This window comes from Musa acuminata, chromosome BXJ2-4 (assembly GCF_036884655.1).
Source record: "Musa acuminata AAA Group cultivar baxijiao chromosome BXJ2-4, Cavendish_Baxijiao_AAA, whole genome shotgun sequence".
In the NCBI taxonomy this organism is placed as follows: Eukaryota; Viridiplantae; Streptophyta; class Magnoliopsida; order Zingiberales; family Musaceae; genus Musa; species Musa acuminata.
The window spans coordinates 11,703,280-11,724,410 of record NC_088341.1 but is presented as its reverse complement, the minus strand read 5'-3'; the positions used below and the strand labels follow the sequence as shown (position 1 = coordinate 11,724,410).

Genomic DNA, 21,131 nt, shown 5'->3' with positions numbered 1-21,131 from the left:
CCTGGATCTTGATCGTTGCCTGTCTACCTTACGACCATGTCTCTGCCCAATAATAATTGGCCGCGTTGAACCAGGAAACAGCCCCTGTGCGCAATACATCCAACCTCTCTAACAGGGTCGACCTGATCCGTGAAGTCGTCCCCGTGTACTTTTATAACACCGTCTCTGATCATGTCAGGTTCGGCGAAGAGATAGCTGCTGCGGAGCCGAAGAGATGGTGTTTGGCTTCTTTCTTCTCTCGGTAATCACAGCTCCAGCGATCGCCCAGCCTAATACTCGGGGTGAGCAACTGCTGCTTTCTAAACCTTCTCGTCTTCCTTCTCTTTCATCTCCTCACCAGTGATCATATGCATCTCATGGTGAAGTTCTACTCCTTATGATGTTTCTTGGTGGGATAGGACGATATCATTTTTCTTACAATGCCTCTTTCACTCCTAATCCAATGTACGACGAGTCGAATATATCCGAAATCTTAAATCGAAAACATTCGATATAAAAGCTTTGCTCGTGGCTTCAAAACAATGCTTTACCGGCTGCAAATCGCCTTTTATCTTCTTTTGCAGGCTTCATCAGCATCGACTGCGGGAACTCCAACTCTAGTTATTTCGACACCGTTACCCAAGTACCATACGTCTCCGATGACCGATTCATCGATGTGGGATCAGATTTCCACATCCAATCAAACTACATAAACTCCTCTGTTCCAACGCTACAACTCAATCTCAGAAGCTTTCCGAATGGACTCCGGAATTGCTACACCTTAAAGCCTGTGCCTCAGAACACTACGTATCTTGTCAGAGCAACTTTCATGTACGGAAACTACGACGGCAAGAATAGCCAAATACAATTTGACCTTCACATCGGAGTAGATCATTGGAAGACGATGACCATCTCCGATCCATCTGCTATCTATACGGCCGAGGCTCTGAGTCTTGCTACTGCCAATTCCACATCAGTTTGTTTGGTCAATACCGGAGGTGGAACTCCATTTATATCTTCCTTGGAGCTGAGGCCACTCAGGAACGGTCTTTACGGGGAATACGTGAATGCTTCGCAGTCTGTGGTTCTCGTCACTCGGCGCAACTTCGGAGCAACAAAGTCACTGAGGTAAATGAAATCATACAGAGCTTTAATCCTTCCTGTGTTTGATTCATCCATGCCGTGAAAAGCTAGTATCTTTTCGAGTATATTCTTCCGAAACCTATGTTTGCAGACATACTCCATAAGCTGTCACAACCTCATTGTCTGTCTGTCCTTCGAGGAATTGGTCTTCCTCCCAGCTTCCATTGCAAGAAATCAATTATTTGTCTTGACCAAGTCCATATAATTCAAAGCGTTGACTCTGCCATCAACATGGTAGATGGTACAAGGTGGCGGCTGATGCCTAGCTAAATGCTAGTTCTTGCCATCAACATCTCTGGAGAAGCGGGGATCGGTATCAGCAAGAGATTTCTTAGATTTTCGATGTACAAGGACTAATGACCTCCTGCCATAGCGAGCATGATTGACGTTCTCAGTTCCCATAACTTAGCAGGAAGTACTCATACGCATGACATCACGAACAGGTTCCCGGACGACCCTTACGATCGCGTTTGGAACCCCTACAACGATCCCTCCTGGCTCACCTTGTCCACCAACTCGAGGGTGGACAACAGGGACGATTTGTTCGAGCCGCCGGTCGCTGTTATGCAGACCGCGGTGACTCCGAAAGGAATCCGGCAGCTGGGCTTCTTCTGGGACTCTGTCTCCCCCCGCGACGAGCTGTACGCCGTCCTCTACTTCGCCGAACTCCGGAACTTGACGGGCAAGGCGACGAGGATGTTCAACGTCACCCGGAATGGCGAGTCCAGGTTTAGTTGGTATACCCCGCCTTATCTCTCGATTGGTTACATATACAGCGTCGTGCCATTCAAAGGCTATTCTCGGTACCAATACTTGCTCCACCCGACGAGCAACTCCACCCACCCGCCCATCATCAACGCCTTCGAGGTCTACTCGTTGATGCAGCTCACACAAGCCGCCACCGATTCCAGAGACGGTAAGGCCACCCTCTCCTTCACCTTCGAGTAATTAAAGCTTTATCATTAGGCATTGTCATTAAGTGGTGCAATCAAATTAGCAACCTCCAGCGAAATGCACAAGAAAATGGATGCTAAGAGGCTTTGGATTTTGTTTTCCGAACAAAATGATGGGAGCAAATTCAGTAATGCAGACGGATTATGCAAATAATCAATCCTCTTTCCTTCTTTCCTCAGAGAATATGAATTGCCACTTTTGTCTATAGCAGTCCTAAGTGTAGTGGAAGAAAACAATCCCAGCCTTGCAAAGGCTCACCTAAGTGTAGTGGAAGCAAACAATCCCACTTTTTTCTATAAACGTTCCCTTGCTTGCTTTCTGTATGTTCTCTTCTTTTTCCTTTCCCTTGCATATCATTCTGTTCTACTTTTCTATAATAATTGATGTTCGTTCGATCGTGTAAATCTTGAATATGTGGCCAATGCAAATTAGACATGTCCTTTGCTTTTTCAATCAATTTATCAGTCTGCTGATGTTAACTAAATCTTGAAAAATCCCATCTTTTCCTTGCTCAATACCTCAATGGCTGGTCCACTTTCTTGTACCAGGCTTGCATGAGCAAGGCATCTAGAAATGAAAAGAGGGAACAAAATGATCCTTGTGCTAAATGGTTGCAGGAGGAAGAGTTTTACATAGTAATGGAAAGCAGGATCAAGTGCATTCCTGTATCGATTAAGAGCAGCATTTGAGACTGGTAGTGGGCTTAAGATTTATATTAATGGTCAATGCTGCCACTAGACCTAAGCTCCATTCTTTTATTGTTTTGTTTTGATGTGAACTCTCACATTCTATATCCCTCTGTACCATCCTCCAAATATTTTCATGTTGGACCGTCTGCTTATGACACTATCCAATCACCACCCAATTAAATATGAAGCTTTCATCATGATCATGACTGCTTCATGCTCTGCATTTGCTTTGAAGCTCCATCACCATCATGGCTCCCTCATGCAAGTTATATGTGTAATTACTTGGATCGTCTTGATTCCAGTCACCACATAGCACAAGAAATAAACTCAGTCATGCAAACACAAAAGACACAATCCTGATCTCATTAGTCCAACATTGGATGTACGCTAAGACTTATGTTCTATACGTCTATACGGGTCACTTCTCATCGTCAAAAAACAACTTTTAAGTTTTTTTTTTTAAAGCTCGATGCATATGATTCCTAGGCTTGAGTCATGACAAATATGGTATGTAATTTATGTGCTTGTTGGAAATTCATTATTCATCTCACTGAATCTCCAGTCTAGCAGAGATGAGCATTGGTACGGTGGAACATGGCACTTGGTAGATGTTGGACTGTAGCCCCTTTGAACTTCCCATTATCTGAAAATATAAAAACAACTTCTTGAATTGCAGCCTGTGGACAGTAATTTTTCATTTCATCAGCATAGCTCAATGGAAGGCAACATGCTGCAGGGAGCCAGAATATATATAGTTTTGTGGCCAACTTCACTGTATTTCACCTGATTTCTGATATGTATGACCTAGCAAGTTCAGATTGCTTTATTCCATGGCAACATGATCTACAAGGCTTGTTCACTTCCTTTTTCTTTTTGGTATTCAAAGTTGATATAATTCATTAGTAAGTTACCTTTCCTGCTTGATATGAAGATGATATAATAGGTTAAACCTGTAAGAAAATAAATCACTAGATCATGTCACATCTGAGAAGTTTTTTATATTAGTTGGTTATATTCATACTTAGCTTAGTATGAGAAATCAGAATAAGAGATCTAAAATTTTGTACATCTCCCTGTTAAAATATTCAATGTTAATAACCAGATTAAAATTTTTATCAATCATGAAGCACATCCACAAGCTAAATTGGTACATTGATATGTATTTTTAAGTGGATGCTTGGGCATATATGTAATGCCAATCATAAGTAGGATACTAACTTCTAAAAATCAATGATGGCTTTTTTCATTTGCTGTATCAGTGCTATGATTGGACATGCCTCATATTAGCAATTTGGGTTGTTCAATTACTTACTCTTGGATTTTCTGTATGCTAGTTGATGCCATGGCAGAAATCAGACTCCAGTATCAACTGAAGAGAAACTGGATGGGTGATCCATGTGCTCCAAAAGCATATACTTGGGATGGCTTGAATTGTAGCTATGGTCCTGATCCTCCAAGGATCATAAGCATGTACGTATTAAAAAAAAAAATCATAAGCACTTAAAAGATGGAGGAAAATGATAGTTGTTGAAAATATTAAGCCAATATTAGAACTTGTACTCAAAATATATTTTGTAAACTGAAACATTTTGCAGAAATTTAACTTCAGCGGGGTTGAGTGGTGAAATATCCAGCTCTTTTGCCATGCTTAAAGCAGTCAAGCACCTGTAAGTAGAAATTGCTTTTATCCCATCTTATTAATGCAAGTTTTCTTTACTGTAATTTGCTCAAATATATCATTGAGTGATCTTAGATTGATTGTTTGTTCTCATAAAGTTATGGCTTTTGTTAACAATGTTCAACAAACGAATAGTGTAAAACATAAAGAATCTTGTTATTTGATCCGAAATGTAAAGTATCACGATATCTACTCAGTAAGAAACACATATTTAAGCAAACACAAGTATTGTACTTGCAGACATGAAATGTGACGCTAAATTACATTATTATTTACACACAAATCAAGTTTAATATAAATTCTTTTGAGTTCAAGTTTAAGTCGCCTTAAGAGATGTATATGGAGCTTTGCAAACACCAATGGGGTTTCACAGGTCGAAGTGTGTCAAGCATGTTTGCTTGTTGCAAGCATTTCTTTTTTAAGTGTGTACTGCAATTCCACCCATCATATTTACTAAAATGGGTACCATTTGGTGGACTCTCAAAGGCTAAACTTGGGCACCATTCAATCATGTACTTTTACCACACTACTGATAATAAAATGGAAGCAATACAGATGTCTTCTTACTAGGCTCAGAATATCACATCTAAAAAGAGGCTTGGGCTACCCATGCTTGGTGAACAGAAAATATGTCTTCATGAGCCATCCGCGCTTGAATAGTGTTGATGTGGGAAAGTAGACTATTGGCTTTAGGAAATACAGATAGCATATATGCCATATGGAAATGTTTACGTGCTAAATGATCAGTTTGTAAACACTATTTCAGGTACTTGTCTCAGAACAACTTTAATGGAACAATACCTGATTCTCTGGGCAGTTTATCATCTCTTCAGGTCCTGTAAGTATCCACACAATTCTTATGCCATTGCTTGCAAAAACTTACTAGAAACAATTTTCATTGGACTAATTTCTGATTCTCCAGAAACTTTCATTGCTTAATGGTGATTGTTTGAAATGTTCTGCAGAGATCTATCTTGTAACAATTTAACAGGAAATATACCTGACTCCCTTGGACTTCTTTCATCGCTGCAAGTCTTGTAAGTTAACGCATTCAACTTTTAATTCTATCATTGATAAATAATAAGAGTACTGAAGAAACATTATCTTGTTTTAGAAATTTGTCAGGAAACAATTTCAATGGATCTGTTCCTGATACCCTCCTCAAAAAGGCAGCTACAGGGTTACTTACACTCAGGTTTGTTTTTCCTCAAGCTCATGTACTTGATTTACATCGCTAAAAGTTGTATTCTCGTTCTCCCAGACTATATTACCTTTTTCCATCGAAACTATTCCAGATAAAAGGTTTCTCATAAGTTGGGGTCACAACGGCAATCTACAGTTCTAGCAGTGCACATAGATTTTGTCTACGGAAACTAAATAATGTGAAAGGGGTTGTACAGGCACACCCTTTAGCAAGGGAACTTGTTACTTGGCTCCTGAGCTAGCTCCTTGATATTGTCATGCGGCTCGAGTAAACCACTTATAGGTTTGACATCTAGCAACAGCAATCATTGCATCGTGGAACAGAACGTAATTTGGCTCTATCAGCTTAACTTGAAAATTAGTGTGAGTCCACTGCTTGTTTATCATGGGAATCTATGACTCATCTTCCCAAATCAAGCTATGAGCCTTGATGCAACTTGTCTAGAAGGAGAATCAAGCCTAGATTACCCTAAGTCATATACAAATGAGAGATAGCACCTCTTTCAAAAGCCAATGAGTGATGAGCCATCACTGGGACTGTTCATACATATCTATTTCTTTACCATCCACATCTATTTCATACGGGACTGCTCATTCATAAGTGAATTCCCCTCACCTTCTCCTTGATCCTCGAGTCAGGTTAATAAATAGAGTTCCATCTTCTCCCTTGCCAAAAAAAAATGATGGTTCAGAATTTAGATTATCTCTCATCCTACCACAATGTGAATAAATTATAGGAGGACATGTAATAAAGTTAGTAATTTAGTATGTGCATTGGTTATATGTACAAGATAACAGGGAAAGTTACTCCTATGAACAGTGTGCTTTCAGTCTCATCCGTATTAGTGGTATTGACCAAGGTTTTACTTACCGACTCATACCGCCCGGTACGGGCGGTACGTACCGGTCCGAGAGGCGACCGGTACGCGGACCGCCCCCTACCGGGCGGTACACGCAAAAATATCCCGTATCGGCCGTTACGGGTAATATCGGGCGGTAACGGTCGAAATTTCGACCGTTACCGCCCGGTACCATTCGGTAACGGGCGGTAACGCAGCGCCTTTCTCGGCGACGTCGCCGAGGCGACATGACGTCGTCTTTTTCGGCGACGTCGCCGAGGCGACACGACGTCGCCTTTTTCGGCGACGTCGCCTTTTTCGGAGGCGTCGCCGAGGCGACACGACGTCGCCTTTTTCGGCGACGTCGCTATATATATATATATATATATATATATATTAAATAAACGTCGCCTCGGCGACGTCGCCCCGTGTGGGGAAGGAAAAGGCAACGTCGCCGAGGCGATGCGACGTCGGCCAATAAAATATATATATATATATACATATATCACTCGGTATACCGAGCGGTATACCGTTCCGTACCGTACCGAGAGATCGTCGAAACTCCGGTACGGTACGAAATTTCAAACCTTGGTATTGACTACATAACGGTTCAACCAAGTAACATATACCTCAACACAGAGGCAAAACCATTGACTTCTATTTTTTTATCACATTATTTGTGTCAGTACACTGACCTGTATGGGAAGTAAAGGCTGATTATTGCCTGATAGCCCGGTCCTACACTGGTCTGGTTGATTATTGAAATCAAACCAAGATTTAAATTCTTAATTCCTGAGATCAATTCTTTTGCAGGAAAAACCAATAGAGACGAGGGGCAGGGCTCTGGGAGGAGATAAGTAAAGCCATCCCTTATCATATCATAGACCTGCCCTGTCCACATCAAAATTTCGAGACTTATTCGATACGGTATGGTACTGTATATCGAGCGGTATATTTCTATATACTGCTCGGTATATATGTATATATATAATTATAAATTATATATATATATACATACATATATATATATATATATATATATATACATATATATATATATACATATACATATATATATATACATATACATATATATATATATATGTGTGTGTGTGTGTAAACCACCGGTTTACCTCTATGTGGGGCAACGTCACCTCTCTTCTCAGGCAACATCACCGAGGCAAAATCGCAGATGAAAAAAAAAATTATGACATTGCCTCAGGCGACATCGTAGATAAAAAAAAGAAAAATTGCAGGCAACATCGCCCGAGAAGATAAGGAAAAAAAAAAATCTTCGCCTCTCACCGCCCCATGACGCCGATGCCTCTTCTCCTGTGCGCAGATGAGAAGTCACCAACAGATGAGATGGAGAGCGGCAATCTCCATGTTCTTCCTTTTTTTCCTATTTCTTTCTTCCCCTTCTCCCTCTTCTTTCTTCTCCCTCAATCACCGTCGACGATAACGCCTCAATCGACGACGATAACGTCTCAATCGACGGTACCGCTCGGTAGCGGGCAGTCCGTGTACCAGTCTGCTGACGGACTGGTACGTACTGTCCGGTACGAGCAGTATCATTTGGTATTGCAGACCTTGCTGACAACTAGCCTTGTTCATTGAATACATTGAATTTCTGAAGCTGTTAAACTTGAAAATCACATGACAGGACACTGGACATGGGAAACCTCGGAAGACCAGCAAGGTATTGGAACTTGAAAACGAAACAACAGGACACTAGACATGGAAAACCTTGGAAATATATTATTCTGCATATTAACCCAATTATTAACACAAAACAACCTTTTGCACTGTCATGTGAAAATTCAATTCATTGAAAATTACTTGTGGTGAAACTTTGAATTTAAACATTCTCCCCCAGTTTCATGTTTTTACTTTTTAGAGGTTAGATTGTTTGACACAGCAGAATGAATTGGACCCAGTGAGTTTTTCATATTTCTTCATCCTGTCTCTGATGAAAGGAACATGAAATTTTGAAAAATTATTTCCTGGAATGGCAGCTAATTCTGTTGCCCTTTCTAATCTATGAGCTTTATACGAACAATTGAACACTGACAATACTCACTCAGTACATTAGCATCACACGACAAGTTATCCATGTGACATCCTTAGAGACGGTAAAAAATGAAGGCAAAGTTTAATGTAGTGGTTTGAAAGAAGGCTTGTATTCTTTCCTTTTTGCTGGATGGTGAAAGAATGATAGTGTAAAGGCTAGTTGAATTGTATGCGAACAGACGCATTGTTAACTGAACTTCTAAGGTAGGAAATATATAGCTTTGTCAGAATGGTTGAGGTGGTGGGATAGTTTGTTCTACATATATTTAAGTCAGGATAGGATGTTGCAGTCAGCTAGCTATATTTACTAATGACATGAGCAGTAATTGAAAAAGTTCTAATTAGTACTAGACCTTTTCTTATTATCTTTATGGAGCTTATATCAACTGGCAATAACTTCTAAAACTTCCTTGTGTCAGGGTTGACAAAAAAGGCTGCACCAAAGTTCCTTCATCTTCAACAAAGCATAAAACACATGTAGTTGTGATTATTTCGGTAGTGTCTGGGCTGCTACTTCTAGTGGTGGTGCTTATTGTCATCGTATGGAGCACCAGAAGGCTGAGAGGTAAATAATTTCAAGTGGAACTAAGCTTGATGTGTCACATCATGTCTTTCTTTTCTTAATTTGCATGGGACCAGAATAGTTAATACCTTGCATAATTTCTTCACATTCAGGTTCTTATGCTGATATTCAATTTCTTGTTCTTTTCTGATAGGTCAGGACTCCAATACCTTTGTGCAGCCACAAAGTGAGGACCACTTTCTGCAGAGAGATCATCAAGTTTCATTTGAGGGTCGGCAGTTTACATATGCACAGTTGGTAAACATAACGAATAATTTCACAAGGGTCATTGGGAAAGGAGGTTTTGGCATGATCTATCATGGCTGCTTAGAAACTGGAAAGCAAGTTGCAATTAAGATGTGCTTTGTATCATCACCACAAGGAATGAAGGAATTTCTGGCTGAGGTAACCTTTTGAAATTTTAATTTTTAAAATAAGGATACAAGATGCAATGAATGAGGGTGAATTGAAATGTTAAGTGGAGATGGCAAGATAATTGTAGTCTATCCAGATGAAGGTTGATTATTAGTGCTTTATCCTATGTCAGCAATATGTCTTCTCTCTTGTGAGGTCTGGTTTTGGATTGTTACCTCGTAATTTTTTGTTGGCACTCAATAGAACAATTTCTTCTCAGCTATCTTTTTTTGACAATGTATTGCACTTCATTCCGCAGGCCCAGAATTTGACGAGGATCTATCACAGGAATCTGGTTTCTCTTGTTGGTTATTGCATGGATGGGAATTGCCCAACACTTGTTTATGAATACATGAAGCAAGGAAGCCTTCAAGAACATCTACGAGGTTTAGTAACACTGAACATGAACACTGTTACAAGTATACCATAGGCCATTGTCTAATTCTTCTTCAAAGGCTTCATTGCTTTCCTATTAACATGAATTTTCTTTTTTATTAGTAATAATTTACAAAGAAATTTAAGAACTTGAATTTCAATTGTTTATAATTCACATTTGAATGTTCAACGATTTTAGGTCAGGAATCAGTAAAAATTTAGAATTAATATTTTAAATTGGTAGCCTATAGGGCAAGGATTGAAATATCGTACCGTACCGGAGTTTCGACGTTCACTCGGTACAGTACGATATTGTATACCGAGCGGTATACCGTTTGGTATACCGCTCGATATATATATATATATATACATATTCCGTTCCGTCCGGTAATGGGTGGTCCGTATACCGATCAACTGACGGACTGGTACGTACCGCTCGGTGCATCAGAGTGCTTAAGATTAAATAGGTACCATCAACTGAGGGAGACATCTGAGTTATATATGTTAAACAGCAGGACATTTTGAGTTTCAGGAGCAACTTCTCATCAGTTATTTCCCATTGATTTGTTAAATTGCATGCTTAGAGTTCTTTTAATTTCTGATCACCACAGGTAAGGCAGGTCATTCTAGAGGCCTAAGTTGGGGGCAGCGGCTACAAATTGCACTTAATGCTGCACAAGGTGTGGTAGAATAATATATTTCTCATTCGTCTATGTACTTGCCATTAGTATAAATATGTTAGTCTCTCTGTAACATTGTAGGGCTGGAATATTTGCACAGAGGATGCAAGCCTCCAATAATCCATAGAGACGTCAAGACAAGTAACATCCTCTTGAATGAAGAACTAGAGGCTAGAATAGCAGACTTTGGGTTATCCAAGTCTTTTCATAGTGATGAGCAGACCCATGTATCCACAGAGTCGGTGGTTGGCACTCCTGGATATATTGATCCTGAGTATGTCTTCTACACTTGTTTTTTCACCTTTGTTCTTTTTCGATAATTCACTTGGACATCTTGCTAAATGTACAATGTGCCAAAACAAAAAAAACAAGATAGCATATAAATACATTTACTATCATATATCTTTCTTACTACACAATCTAATAAGCCTTGATATAATAATCTTGCAAGACTTAACCTCATCATATCAACTTAAATCTTATATGCTAATCAAAGCCATTATCAATTTCAGTTTGGGACTGATAGAAATAGCACAATTTGCAAAATTGACTTTTGATACATTTGTCGTGTCCAACACATTGCCAGAATTATCTTTTGCATGCAATATACGAGGCATACAATACATGTTCTTTTTATGTTCATATTCTACACAAGGTATGTAATACCGTACCGAACCGATGTTTCGAGGTTGGCTCGGTACAGTACGGTACCGGCATACCGAGCGGTACACCCTAGTGTACCGAACAATTTTATATATTTTTTTAATACTGTAGAACTATAGCACTGCTATAGTATAGCACTGTAGTACCGCTACAGTGTAATACTGTAGCACTATAGCGGTACCGGGCGATCCACGTACCGGTATGCTATCGGACCGGTACGTACCGCCCGTACCGGGCGGTAGAATTCGATACTGTATACCATGATTCTACGGGCCATAATTTTAGATTCACTTTGATATTGATTAGCACAACTGAATCCAATAGACCTATTTTATTTGACTGAGACTTTAAATTTTTTATTTATTTGTTTTTGATCCCTTAAAAAGTCCCATAGTCAAGCAATCCTGCCTAAATGGATGACTAAGATTAAAGACCATTCAACACCTGTCTTCTTAACATTAGAAAAATCAGGTGGGAAACTTTGTTACATCCTTTCATATCTTTAGAAACTATGAAGGGAAAATCCTCAACATTTTTGTATAATACTTTTCTCCAAAGAATTTTAGATTGTAAATCTGCTGCATGATGCAGAAAATAGATCTAAGTTCGCCTTCTCAGATTTGTTGTATCATCTTCATTGGACTCACATGAGAAGAGAGAAATCAATCTTAAGATAGTATTTGATGCACCTCAAAGACTCAAACCATAGGCCAAATGATTTGTTGTGCATAATTTTAAGTTAATTTTGTTATACAAATTTTAAAATAATATTTTTATAATAAATTAATTCCCTAACAATACCTACTGGTCTGGTAACATGGATAGACCAAGTGTATGACCACACCGCTCAAAATAGTTGAGTTCAAGTTTGGAACTAGGCTTATTTAAGTTCTACAGACCAATTGCTCAAAATAGTTGAGTTCAAGTTTGGATCTAGGCTTATTTAATTTCTACATGCCAATCCCTTCTAGAATCTAAATATGGTTCTTCGATAAGAAAATCCTTCAAACAATATGATATATAAAGCGTTCGAATTCACATGGATATGTATCTAACTCATGATGGAATATTTTAAGCCACCTAGTAGAATTTCCAACCTAAGATTACTTAAACTGCCGTTTCTAATTGCCACTACCAATGAATTCTCTGCCTCCGACAACTGAGTTTGAGCTTTGTTTTCTTCCTTTTTTCATCATATCTTGAGAAAAAAAAAATCCAGAATTCACATGCTCTGTGTTTCATCCTTGGTGGAAAATATGGCAATAGTTTTCTCCATCCAATAATTTTTTGTTAAGAGCCTAGGCACTGCAAATTACTTCTAGACCTAGATCCTATATGGCCCATATTTCTGGTTTCTCAAGATGATGATGTGATGCTCTTTTTGATGTTTTTGAACCTTCAGTTTCCATATTATCATTTGTTGTCAAAATGCAGACAATTATTGTGCAGTAGTATTGTATTCAACTGCAGATGAGAAACTTTTTGTGGATTACAATTAAGCAGTCATCATCATGTTTTATGTTTCACTTTCATTAGGTACCATCAAACTTACCAACTCACAGAGAAAAGTGATGTGTATAGCTTTGGTGTAGTTCTACTGGAGCTAATCACAGGCAGACCTCCACTTGTGCCTGGTTCAGGAAATACTCACACTGTGCAGTGGATCACCCCGCACCTTTCAAGGGGGAGCATAGATGATATTGTCGACGAAAGTCTACGAGGAGAATATGATCCCACTTGTGCGTGGAAGATCCTGGATCTAGCTATCAGGTGCACAGCAAATAAAGGCAGCCAGAGGCCAACGATGTTTGAAGTTGTGATGCAGCTGAGAAGCTGCTTGGAGCTAGTAATTGCATCTGACAAGTGCGAGAACGAGAACGTATACAGTGGAGACTTCAATGTAGACCAAGAAAGTGCATCTGACATAGGAACGAACATGCCGGGACCAACTGTTCCTACCAGATAACTCTTATCACATATCCTCTTGTTCGAGTATCCTGTGTCTAGGTAAGATCTAAAATAGAGAGAGAGAGAGAGAGAGAGAGAGAGAGAGAGAGAGAGAGATTGTAAGCGTGAAGAAACTGATTAAGTTTGCAGTGAAAGAGGTCGAATTTGGATGTTCATCTTGGTGATGCTTGCACCCTGCTAAATACAAAGCTTGGTATAGTTTTATCCGTGTATCTTTGCATCTCTTTGTTACAATTCGTGCTCACGGTGTTATTACTTGATCATTTATATCTGATGTTGTAAATGAGTTCTTTCTTTCTTTTCGGCAATAATGGGACATTGTGTTGTAGTTCAGTGTCCAAAAACTGAAAAGATGACTTCTTTAGCACCTGCTCCAATCTGGTTTTACAGTGTTACTGTTTTGTCAGATACCATTGAACGTGTGCAACTCTTCTGTTGTTCTCTTGAAGCTGATCATGGGCAGGCCTTCGATTGTGCCTGGCACATGTAACAATCACTCGATTCAATGGATTAAAACATCTGCATATTCTGCAATAAATTTAGATTTGGCACGATCTTCGTCTACAATTGGCAATAAATTTAGATTTGGCATTTGTATATAGTCAATGTTTTTTTGTCAAGAACAAATTCGAAGAAATCAATCCCCCAGCTTTTATTCAATTGTCACAAAGCACAACAATACAATTCCAGCAATGCAGAAGACCACTTCTTTTTATAAAAGATTAAGGGTCATCTGTAGATGCATGCAAGAAATACAGAAGAAAAAGGAGTAACATGTTTCCTCTAAACAAGACTCTTACCTCCATTTGGAACTATAATATAGAGAACTGGATGGCACTTGCATTTCCTTCTTCAGATATCACCCTCGTTTATATGCATAGAGAAATTAGTAACCACCACAACAGTATTTTTATTGTTATCTCATGCTTGAAAGGATCAGTGACTGAGTAGAAGAAATATGTCCTCACTCTGCCTTTTCATGAAGCTAAGTAGTTTAGAGTAAATGCAGTAGCATTTTGTTGGGCTGCAAAGGGTTCTATGGTACCAAGGAAATCCTGGTTCTCTTCATGTTACTTTGGAAATCGAGCAAGGAGAATGCAACCCATCATCCACAACTGTCTTCCACCAGAGTTTTCTTTGCTCACTGGAGGGTCACTTGGGATGAGCAATTCTCGGGGATAGAGATCTGTGATACTTAGGTCTGTACTATTTGGCAAAATACAACCTAATCCCATTGTTGCAGTAAGGAAAGAAGAAAAGATATTATTGACCACATAAGTTTTGCAAGTGTTGGTAAAATGTAACAATGTCAGAAGCACAAATTGCCACAGATTTACACAGATAAAACAATATCATGTTTCTCTTTAAACCAGAGCTGGCACCACCAGAGGAACTGCAAGTTGTCTCTCCTGCTTAGTTGCCGTAATAGTACTGACAGATAAATGTGAAGAGTTATTATGGATGAATGAGTTTAGCAATTCAAAAGATAACAAAAAAAAGGAACCAAAGTAATTTACATATCCAGTAATATGTTCAGACATTTTATACATTAACCAACACAATCAAAGACACACCACCATGCAGGCACCTAAACTAATAAGGCATACACTAAAGGAATAATGACTAGGTGCAAACCATGAGCTTAACCAGCTTTGCATCGATAACCATCTTCCTTTGGCTTTAATCTCCCAAGATCTCAATTTCAAGAACTTGTTATGTAGCAAAAGAGTTGTACAACCACGATGAAGCTTGATTTTGTGGTTCTGAAGTCAGGCCAGTGAGTGGCAGAACTCAAAATCATTGCCATGCATAGAAATACTAGCCAACATGAATGTAGCTGGACTTCTTTCGAGGACTCTATTCAACATATCTCATCTAAACCCACACATAGTATTACGTAGCAGAAATAACTGTGATGGATTTATCTGGCAGAAGGACCAAATGGTCCTATATCAGATGCAGTTTCTTGGCTTACATTAAAGCCTTTACTATATATGTTCTCGTTCTTGTAAGAATCAATCTCTTGCTCCAAGCAGCTCTTCAGCTGCATCACTACTTCGAACATTGTTGGTCTCTGGCTGCCTTTATCTGCTGTGCACGTGAGAGCTAATTCCAGGATCTTCCATGCAGAAGTAGGGTCGTATTTTCCGTGTAGATTTTCATCAACAATTTCATCTATGTTCCCCGAGGAAAGACTTGGGGTGATCCACTGCATGATGTGAATGTTTCCCAGACCAGGCACAATCGGAGGTCTTCCTGTGATAAGCTCCAACAGAACTATACCAAAGCTATACACATCACTCTTGTCGGTGAGTTGGTAAGTTTGATGGCACCTAAAGAAGCATTAACATGATAATTCTAGTCATTTATGACCCACAAAGGACTAGTAATGCCTCTGCAGCCAAGTACAATAAAGCATGGAAAGTTTAAGAACTTCAAAAAGAGCATCAAATTGTCATCTTGAGAAACCAGTATAGTAGACCAAACATGATTCATTTTAAGGCCAAGGAGTAATAATTTACAGTGCCATAGTCCTCAGCAATATTGTTTCGGTGGAGTCTAGACTTTCCTAGTAAGGATTAAATGAAGAGCACATGTGCTACAGATGAATTTTTCTTATGATCTAGTTAGAAAAGTAATTTATTACCAAATATATTCTTCCACAAGTTACAAAAAATTCTTTCTAGATTATTATACAAATGGGCCGGCTAGATTGGTTGGTGACAGGAAGATACGGGAAGTCAATAGATTTATTAGATGTCTCATTTATTTTGCACATTGTCCATTTGACAAAGAGACATATGAATGAATTACCTGAAGAGGTTAGGCTGAGAATAAAAGGGTGTAGAAGACATACTCAGGATGGATATATCCAGGGGTGCCAACCATCATCTTTGTGGACACGTGGGTTTGGTCATCAGTATGGAAAGACTTGGATAACCCAAAATCTGCTATCTAGCCTCTAGTTCTTCACTCAAGAGAATGTTATTGGTCTTGATATCTCTATGGATTATTGGAGGCCTGCATCCTTTATGCATATATTCCAGTCCTACAATGTTAAATATAGATTGAAATTATAAAAGGAAAGATCATATTATCGAAGACAAGTAGAAAGACCAATGGCGGATGTTATATCCTCCCAAACCTCGTGCAGCGTCAAGTGCAATTCGTAGTCGTTGACCCCAGTTCAAGGCTTTAGCACGACCAGCCTTATCTGATAATTACAAAGAAATTTCATTAATGCAATTTAACAAAAGATCAACAAGAAATAACCATTTCGCTTCAAATTTCCAACTAGATGTCTCCCTCAAAAGATGGATCTTTGGTTATGAGTCATGAGAATATCTAATCTTCACTACTCCGATACAAGCCATTGGCCACCAAATCAAGATATTACTTCTAAAAAAATTACAGCTTCCTAATTGAACATTAGAATGTGAACGATACACAATATAAAATTTAACTAACATTGTAACAATTCTCCGCCCTTAATATTATATATTTTCCTAAATTATTTTTCCATTATTATTCACAAAAAAGAAAATTCCATATTATTAAGCATTTGGAGAAGAGAAGCAACAGTGCTAAAGTTCAGCATTCTTAAACCTTGTAGATTCTCATGAAGACTTCCTCGCTGCATATATTCATAAACAAGAGCTAGGCAATTTTTATCGATGCAATAACCAACCAGTGAAACCAGATTCCTGTGGTATATTTTTGTCGAGTTCTGAGCCTGCAGATTAAAGTGCAAAATATTGTCTAAAAGATTTCAGAGAAGAAAATTGCTGTATGGCGAGCAACAACGAGCGATTAAAAGGTCGTAATCTCATATCAAACGTCACAAGATAGAGAACAAATTGCAAACAGAGGATAAAAGGGACCTACGACAATCAACTTTCTGTTAAAAAAGAGTTGACCTACGACAGTCAATTTTGTTCTTTCAAATACTTGCACACTTATGACTATAAACACAGTTTAGGCCGTCCCAAGTACATGATTTTGGAGCACACGGATCACCCATCCAATTTCTCTTTATTTGATATTGTAATTTGATTTCTTCCATGGCATCAACTAGCATCCAGAAAATCCAAGAGTAACATACATCAGCGTATACTTTGAACATAACCTTTTCTTTCAGTAACAAGTTGTCACTAAGTAAATAAACAAGTTAGCATTGAGAGAGCAAACGGAAGCATCATTATTGAGTTGTAAAAACTAGTAACATACTTATGATTGGCATCACATATATGTCCAAGCATCCACATGGATCAGTATATGCCACATCATTATTTTTTTATTGTTATATAAGGCGGTGCTGCTAGTAAGTTATATATGAAAGCAACCAAATTTTCTAAATCCACTCCCGTCATTTATATACAAACACTTGTGTGGTGGCTTCTGGACTGGCTACTTGTGCCAAGCTCAATGTATGGAACTTAAATTAAACAGGGAGTTAATTTTACTTTTGGAACTGAAATTCTGAATTCTGATGCCGCATCAAATTTTGATTATAACCAACCGCATGAAAATAAGTTACAGGATGCGGCAGAATTTAGTGATTCATATTCTAACAGGTTTAACTAATTAAAAGTAAGAGGGTTTTTTTTCTCCTATTAGAACTAAAACCTGTTATATAGAAACGTGGCAGTTCATAATCAGCACATCAGGAAAAGGGGGGGGGAAAAGGAGTTGCGCCCATGTGCATTGCTAAATGATCTCGAATCATTTTTGTTCATAAAAACAAAATCCGAAGCCTCTTTCTTGGCATCGGTTTGCCTGTGCATGTTGCTGGAGATTGCTAATTTGACTGCATTCTCGATACGAGAACAATGATAAAGCTTTAATTTCTTGAAGGTGAAGGATAGGGCGAGAGAGCTGAGACGTCTTACCATCTCCAGAATCGGTGGCTGCTTGGGTGAGCTGCTTCAGAGAGTATACCTCGAAGGCGTTGATGATGGGGGGGAGGGTGGAGTTGCTCGTGGCGTCGAGAACGTATTGGTATCGAGAATAGCCTTCGAATGGCTCAACGCTGTATGTGTAACCACATGATAGGTAACGCGGGGTATACCAACTAGATCTGGTCTCGCCATTCCGGGTGATGTTGAACACCCTGGTCGCGTTGCCCGTCAGCGCCCGGAGTTGGGTGAAGTAGAGGACGTGGTACAGCTTGTCGTCTGGGGAGGCGGCGTCCAAGGAAAAGTCCAGCTGCCGGCCAGTAGCCGGAGTCACCGCGGTCTGCAGAACTGTGATAGGCGGCTCGAATAAATCGTCGGCATTGTCCACCTTCAAATCGGTGGACGAAGGTAACCCATGAAGGATCGATGGAGGGGTTCCAAACGCGATCGTAAGGGTCGTCGGGAAACCTGCCTGTTTCGAGGCTCCAAGGGAAATTAGATTATTAAACGGCTGCAGCTTAGCTAATTTTGTGTGCTTAATTAATTAATTAATTAATTAATTAATTATGCCTCCTTAATCATAATGAGTTTTAATCCCAAAGACTCTCAACCTCTCTAAGCTATCTTTCGGCTCCACGTGATTTCTGTTCCTCCTCCTTTCTTTCCTACATCTAAAGCATTAGATTAACCTGTATATATTATATTAGTTGTTAGATCTTTGAGTTGACTTATTACTGATCAAACGATTAATTTTTTTATTCTTTTTTAAAAAAATTAAAAATTGGATGTATAACTATTATAATGAGTATAATGACATTAAAAAATTGATATAAAATTAAAATTAAAAAATTTATAATCAAACTCTAAATGACTATACCAAGTTAATAAGTTTTAAATGTAAGAATTTAACCACTATATCATAAATTTTATTTTTATCATATTTAATCAATAAAAAATTATTGATTTTAATTTTTTAAAATTAAAAATAGAAATTAGATTTTGGTTCGGTTTAGAATCAACAAACTATTGGCTCAAGATAAATTTAAACCCCCCTATTTCAGATGGTAAAAGATAAATTTCCTATACCTCACGGTGTCGGATGCTCCGAAGTTGCGTCGGGTGACGAGAACCACAAACTGCGATGCATTCATGTATTCCCCGTAAAGACCGTTCCCGAGTGGCCTCCACCGTATAGATGGCAGAGGGATCGGAGATGATGATCGTCTTCCGATAATCGACTCCGATGTGCAGATCAAACTTTGTGGGGGCTATTCTTGCCATCGTAGTTCCCGTACATGAAGGTAGCTCTCACAAGAGACGCACGGTTCTGAGACACATTCTTTAACCTATAGCAGTTCCGCAGTCCATCCGGAAAGCTTCTGAGGTTTAATTCTCTTGTTGGAACGGTGGAGTTGATGTGCTCCGATGAAATATCGAAGTTTGAGCCTGCATTAATAAACTGGTCATCCGAGACGTAGCTTATTTTTGTAATAGGGTCCAAATATTTGGAATTGGCGTTGCCACAGTCGATGCTGATGAATCCTGCAAAAAAGATGATAATTCGATTTGCGCTCCATTCAGTATTATTTTATTTGAGTTTGGGAGTTAATTTAGATTAATGTTTTCAAGTAGTAGATCTTGTCGGATGTTATTTTGAAACTATTATCAGTATCTATTTAGATATTAAATTATTTTTATTGAAAAGATAGATACTGGATAAATGTTTTAGTAAAAAGAGGGACATGATCTTTTCTGATATTCTGATAAATGTCCTAATTGAATTATCATAAACCTCAAAATTTGGAAGTCATAAAGAATTCCATTAGGTTCTAACTGATGCCAAAAGGTCCGAGGAACACAGAAAGGTCATGTAATAAATAATTCAGCCCACCGACGGACAGAGATAAGAGTTCAGAAGAACCTCCACCGGCTTAGTTTGCCAGCATCCATCGAGTTAATAGATCGAAGAGAGAAATTTACATACCCGCAGTACTCGGCTGCTGGCAGTTGACCAGAGCGAGCATAAGCGACATGGCGAACGGAAGAAGGAAGCGATCCAACATCTCCTCCGCTGCACAGCACCAAATCTTTGCACCCTCACCGAGGTGATGGCACACGTAACACTGATGTCTGGCTACTTGGAGTCTTGATTCATAGTTCACATTCTTGACTTTGATATGCATCGATCAAGTCGACTGCATCAAACTTCGTCATAATGTCGATTCGTGCAGTTCGTGCACGGGTGGAGTTTATTATGGTGAAGAGATCATGGTGTTGCCATTATCTTTTCTATGATACATATGAAGGCCAGACAGGACATTCTCTTTCTCTCTTGTGATAATAAGCTTACCGAAATATTCATTTCAAAGTGCAAGAAAAGCTTAGGAGGAACGGAAGTTATCGATTTCTTCGAACAGATCAAATTCCATTAGTAATAATGCATGCATGCAAACCTCTCAAACCATCACAACAAATATCACCGTGGAGAACTATGCGAATCATGGGCCCTATACCTCCCCATCTCCTGCAGGGATCAAGCATCAAATTCCAAAAGAAGTTATTTAAAGAATTTTGGGCCGAACCAATGACTTATGCCGAGGATCATGCATCTATCTATTCAAAGGTTTATACATGGCTCTATTCGATGCAATATCTCATTTCTTTACATATTTTCATGGTGTCTTTTCACGTAAGAGGATTAAATTAAGTTTATCGTTTGACATGGATCTCCATAAATCGTGATTTGAAATCGACGTTAGCTTCTAGCTAGCCTGCGCAATTAAAGACCATGGGTGATGATCGACTAATTCAGTGGCATCGAAGACTCTTAGTTACTAGACTTTTCTTCAAAGGACTCTTGTGATATACTCGTGTTCCGATCCTTACTTTCATCCAAAGATAAATCGCCCATTAGAATGGTGGGTGGTATCAAACAAATGATGTGCCTAATTGTCTTAATCATGAAGAATAGTCAGTAAGAGAAGCTGCCTTCTAAGCCGTAACAACTTTTACGTAGCCA

The 21,131-nt window shown here is 39.0% G+C and overlaps 1 protein-coding gene and 1 long non-coding RNA gene across 2 annotated transcripts; one reads left to right on the top strand and one right to left on the bottom strand.

Moving 5' to 3' along the window:
* Positions 1 to 104: 104 nt before the first annotated feature.
* LOC135610043 (probable LRR receptor-like protein kinase At1g51890) lies at positions 105 to 13,349 on the top strand. The gene is made up of 14 exons (XM_065103994.1): positions 105 to 281; positions 564 to 1,107; positions 1,566 to 2,038; positions 4,100 to 4,235; positions 4,361 to 4,432; positions 5,210 to 5,281; positions 5,409 to 5,480; positions 5,558 to 5,638; positions 8,975 to 9,120; positions 9,272 to 9,522; positions 9,791 to 9,917; positions 10,518 to 10,586; positions 10,668 to 10,860; positions 12,786 to 13,349. The coding sequence occupies exons 1-14, from the start codon at positions 215 to 217 to the stop codon at positions 13,213 to 13,215; spliced, it is 2,733 nt and encodes a 910-aa protein (XP_064960066.1). The 5' UTR covers positions 105 to 214; the 3' UTR covers positions 13,216 to 13,349.
* Positions 13,350 to 14,743: 1,394 nt separating this feature from the next.
* LOC135609027 (uncharacterized) lies at positions 14,744 to 18,588 on the bottom strand. Its single transcript, XR_010485667.1, has 5 exons — positions 18,107 to 18,588; positions 16,824 to 16,950; positions 16,363 to 16,431; positions 16,075 to 16,266; positions 14,744 to 15,550 (listed from the first exon to the last, which is right to left on the bottom strand). It is a non-coding gene; the product is annotated as an uncharacterized LOC135609027 (long non-coding RNA).
* Between the last annotated feature and the right edge of the window lie 2,543 nt (positions 18,589 to 21,131).